Below are 5,086 nucleotides of genomic sequence, written 5' to 3'. Positions count from 1 at the left end.
TATTTACGTCTTGCTATCACAAAAATTTTGTTGCCGCTTTTGTCATGGTGAGGACATGACGTGTAAGATTGATGAAAGTTTTGGTGGTTTGATTATTTTTACTCTCAGAAAAATATGTCGTTGTCAGAGTGTTTTCATACGACAATGTTCGTGCTGCTCTTCTTCCCATGTTACACAAGGTAATTGAGCTGGGTACTTACAACGCTCCATAAGCTTGGATCACAATCTGACACCCAAAATATTATGAGATTTGTCTGTTCCTCCACTAGAATAAGGGGACATGATTGCTCATTTGACCGGGAAGACCAAATGAGCGAGATTGATTGAAAGTGTCTGACTAGATTTTGTTATGTTTAGTACCTGAAGTGCTTTACTCTTCCGGCTTTTAGCTCCATTGTTGCCTAGCTCCATGCGTGTCTCCCAGTATTTCACACTCTCTAATTGCGGCCAAGAACCATGTGCGAGATGCGCAAGGTAGGGATGGAGGATGACGGCGACCGTTGCTAAGGGTTCGTACGGAAAATTGTGTCTGGCATGGATGGAGATGGACTGAGCTGGAGAACGCCGCTTGTGGAGCAAGGCACCTTGGTGCGAGGCGTCTTGTAGGTGTGTAGGATTTCGGGGGTAATAGTGGTGAGCGCCTAAATGGTGAGAGAGGTGATAAGTTGGTGGTGAAGGAGGTGTTAAATAGCGGTGTATTTGTTTTCCCCTACTCTTTTGTGCAATGTCATTTCTTTTATTGTTTTGGAATAGAATCGGACTATATTTTGTGCACACATGAATTTTCTCATGCATTATGTTTACATGACCGGAAGAAAAGAGGCATGAGGGGGGTGCAGTGATCATTGCCTGGAGGAAGGAAGCACAAGGTGACGTTTGTCTCAACACAACCGTAGGCCATATGCAACATTACAAGGACATCTAAAGTGTGCAAAGTGATTATATAGAATGGGGAGGGCAAGGGAGGACAACATCGACATCAATGCTTTCCATGATATGGATGTGAATTGCACATGTGTTGCGCTTGACGAATGAGCTCACAAAGCAATCAATTTGCTTTACGTGTGTTCTTGTGTTCCATGGCAACGCACGGGCAATCAACTAGTGAAGTCTAAAACAAGCACAACAGCAGGTTCATCTTACTGTCTTGAGCAAAGGTAAGATACCAGATTTCTTAGATACCACAATTATAAAGTAGTCTTCAGCCTAGAGGACTCGGCTTTTGAAGGAATGGCTCCGGCCGCACGTAACTGAACCCCACGAAGTTGCTATCTGCAGCGACAGGGCTGGCCACGGGGGAATCCAGCACGGGCATACTCGTCCAGCACTCGTCAAAGTTTGCAATGCAGGTCTGCCCAGCAACATTTGGGCAGAAGCTTGGCTTGATCTGTCGAGCCTCTAGTTTCTTCCAGTTCACTGCCTTGAACCACTTGTGGTTCTTTATTTCATCACTGCCGCCCGGTCCACTTCCAAGTCGCCTGCCAGCTTCTTTGTGCAGTAACTGAAAAAAAAAGGTGTTGAGATAGTAAGGGCAAATTAGCACCAAGTCATCTAGATTTAACTTCCAACCAACAAGGCATCAGTCATGTCTCCCACAAGAGACATCCAGGGATCAGGCTTCACTACAAGCATTAAGGTGTCTGATTTTATTTATCTAGGACCGAGGCAACTTATCTTAACCATATTTTTAGTTTGATCACAAACTCAAACTGGGTTGACATTGAAACCAAGCAAAGGGTCGATTGCACAATGCACGTGTGCACAAGGTCAAGGTGAACGTAGCAAACTTACCCCTTTCAGCAGAGAGTGAACCTCACTAGACAAATACGTTGGAAGCTTCATCTTCTCCTTCACTATCTTCTGCTGAATCTTGTCCCTGTTTCCACCAAAAAATGGGGGCTGCAACATATAGAAAAAAAAAGTGTGCAAAGAAAAATATATCAGGCAGATAATTCATCTGAAATGCAGATATTCCTAATCAGAAGATTTCCCCTCAAACAACTCACCTTGCCCGTAAGCATTTCGAAAAGAAGGATCCCCACACTCCACCAGTCTGCAGCCTTATCATGACCTCTGCCCTGAACAATTTCCGGGGCCATATACTCCACAGTGCCGCACATTGAATTTGATCTAGTGTTCTCATCAAACTCCTTTGCCAGGCCAAAATCAGTTAGCATGGCCTACAATGGAAGACGCACGTCAAGAAATTTCCCCTCTGGCGATCATAACACGAAGAGTGAAAAAGTAACATAAGAAGACACATTAAAGGAGCCTTACATGGCCATGAGCGTCCAATAAGATGTTCTCAGGCTTCAGATCTCTATGCATAATCCCATTGGCATGAAGGTGGGCTACAGCAGATACAATTTCAGCAGTATAGATGCGCGCAAGCTCCTCCCTACCACATAAGTAGAAGCTTAATAAAAAGGTTGTCACATCTGGATAGGTGTACAGATGAGATTACAGAATTAAATTACCTAAACAAGCCTTGTTGGTAAAGCTGAAAGAAGAGATGCCCCCCATTTACAAAGTCCAAGACCAGATAAAGTCGGTACTTAGTCTGCAAAGTAAGTTTTGGTTTTAGCACTGGCAGATGCAAAACACTACAGATAATGTATTCATGCTTGAAAAAAACAGTGCACACACAGAAATGGTAAACGGCCTACCTGAAAGGAGTACCTCAGCTGCACCACAAAAGGATGATCAACTTTTGTCAGTATATCTCTCTCTGCTTTCATGTACTCAGCATGGTTCTTCTCCAAAATCTTGTCTTTCCTCATGACTTTCATTGCATATATATCTGAAGTACATTTCCTTCTCACCTGATAGACTTTGCCAAATGCCCCTTGGCCAACAAGCTTCAAGAGTTCAAAGTCGTCGAGTCCAACAGCCTCATTCTCCTTTGTTGTATCATTGAGCTCTTCATCACTAAGACTCCCCTGGCCACTTTTCTTTTCTTTAGAAAGACACTCTAGCAGATCTAATGAGCTCTCAGACTCATGTAGAGTAAGCTTACTAAGTGGCAAGGATTGGCTAACAAGTGAAGTTGGGCCAACAAGAGAATGAGATCGCTTGGTAATGACTACAGGGTCATTGTAAACCTCCTCATTCGACTCGGCCAAAGGTGCAGGGCTGCCTGGAGTGAGAATGCTTACTTCTGTGGGGGTCTGGACCGCCGTAGCACCAAAAACATCGTTAAAATCAAACTCAACATTTTCAGGAAGGACAACATCTGGAGGCCCTTTTGGCAGAAGTATCATCCCTGTAAAGAGCTTGGGGCGCTGTGTATGGGTTGTTGTAACTGAAGGTATCTCAGAGGAAACCATCTTCAGGAACCAGGATTCAACACTTTGAGAGTCTTGATGAAAGCTAGCGGTAGCTGCACGGCTTCCCGCTACCAATTCACAGAAATATAGAATGAACACCTTATGAGGCAGCTCTGTCTAAGGGAGGCTCCTTCCACAAATACCCAAGACAACGGAAGATGCAGGGCTGCGAACAATGGCCTTGAACAAGTGGAAGTTCACGGAGACAACAGGAAATCCCAGGAATCCCGGGCAAAGGCAGGGCGGGAAGCTTCCGTTGTTTCCCGATGAACAGGAAACTCTGGATGCCACTGTTCTTCCTGAATACATGAGATCAACTTGTCTATGGGCTGCACGCAGAAGGATATTATAGTTAATTCAACAATTTCACAAATAAGGAAGCTTGTACTAAGAAAAACATTGGGATTATTCAAAGTATAAAACCATGTGCTCATCTGCAAATTGAATCGGTAGGGCACCATGTTATCTTAAGCAGAGACTAAACGTAAAGACAGTTAAAGCGTGTTCTAAAAGTAATTTGCTACTGAAGTTAGAAAAAAGGGTTTTCCAATCAGAGGAACAACAGCATTCCAAATTTAGCCCCAAAAGTCATGAGACCCACCCAACCAGGATACGTCTCTACCTCGAAATAACCCCGATTGATGAAACGTCCATCCTATGCCCGATCTAGTGCCTATCCAAACACGAAGCCCAACTAAAATTGGCATTCCCATCTGCCAAGAATGGGGACGCGTGTCAATAAACCCAGACAAAAAAGAACGGGAAGGAAACTTATTGGAGAGCTCACAAATTTACTGCGTATCCACACCTCTCGCAGCTAACACCCAAATTAACCGTACAAAACCATAGGAGTACTTTTTCTAACATAATATACACGCACCGAATTACACTCAGAAGGACACAATTACCATGGAAGGTCAAGGCATCAGCTAAATCCCAAATCGACGACTAGCCCCTGCCCACTATGAGCGCCACAGATCCAAAGAACGGAATCCTGTGCAGATCTAACAGACCCACGAATCTGCGCCCAGGCACCAACGCAATTGGGCGCCGCGAAACCCGCAGCGCTAACCGGTCAGACGAGCAATCGCAAAACCTTAACTGCACCCGAAATAATCGGAAAAAGACGCGTAAAAGAGGCGTGCTCGAGCCGGACGAACGTCCCGGCGAGGAGAAAATAGAAGGAAACGGAGGAGAGGAGGGCCGGAGAGACCACGGCTACGAACCTTTGCGGAGGGTGAGGGGGACGGCTGGAAGCGGCGGCGAGTGCACGGCGATCCCCTGCGGCGGGGCGGCGAGGGGGCTCCTATTATAGAATAGGGGCGTGGTGTGCGGGGCTCCGGTAACCGTAAGGGGACGCGTGGCGGGCTCGCATTGGTGGACTCCGTTAACGGGATCGAGGCGGGCTCGCGATGCGAGTTGGCTTGTGGCGAATATGCTGCGCCGCCGAGATGGGCCGCCAGTTGGACCACCTGGGGCCCGCTGTCATGGTCACGGGGGGAAAGGAAGAGGCACGCGGGCAGTTCTGGTGGTTGTCAATCCGCTCTCTCCTCGCGCAAAACGCGAGGGGTTATCTTGGTTTGGCGCCAAGGTTGCTTCTAGTTTTTGGTTTGGTTTCCCCCCTGCGAAAGGGATAGAGAGATAGAGCTCTGCCGTGTGCTGTGTAGGCCAAGCCAAAGTTTTTTTCTTTTCTTTTGCGGGCCAAGCCAAAGGGAGCGTGTTAGAGAGGTTGTGTAAAGAATCTTGTTTTTATGGATCGG

At 46.4% G+C, this 5,086-nt stretch overlaps 1 protein-coding gene across 1 annotated transcript; it reads right to left on the bottom strand.

The window, feature by feature from the left end:
• Positions 1–966: 966 nt before the first annotated feature.
• Positions 967–4,771, bottom strand: LOC123092219 (serine/threonine-protein kinase AtPK2/AtPK19). Its single transcript, XM_044513921.1, has 7 exons — positions 4,553–4,771; positions 2,667–3,655; positions 2,478–2,560; positions 2,278–2,398; positions 2,007–2,180; positions 1,792–1,899; positions 967–1,501 (listed from the first exon to the last, which is right to left on the bottom strand). The coding sequence occupies exons 2-7, from the start codon at positions 3,324–3,326 to the stop codon at positions 1,202–1,204; spliced, it is 1,446 nt and encodes a 481-aa protein (XP_044369856.1). The 5' UTR covers positions 3,327–3,655; positions 4,553–4,771; the 3' UTR covers positions 967–1,201.
• Between the last annotated feature and the right edge of the window lie 315 nt (positions 4,772–5,086).

This window comes from Triticum aestivum, chromosome 4B (genome assembly GCF_018294505.1).
Source record: "Triticum aestivum cultivar Chinese Spring chromosome 4B, IWGSC CS RefSeq v2.1, whole genome shotgun sequence".
Classification (NCBI taxonomy): Eukaryota; Viridiplantae; Streptophyta; class Magnoliopsida; order Poales; family Poaceae; genus Triticum; species Triticum aestivum.
The sequence above is the reverse complement of the archived record's forward strand: the minus strand, read 5'-3'. Positions and strand labels throughout refer to the sequence as shown.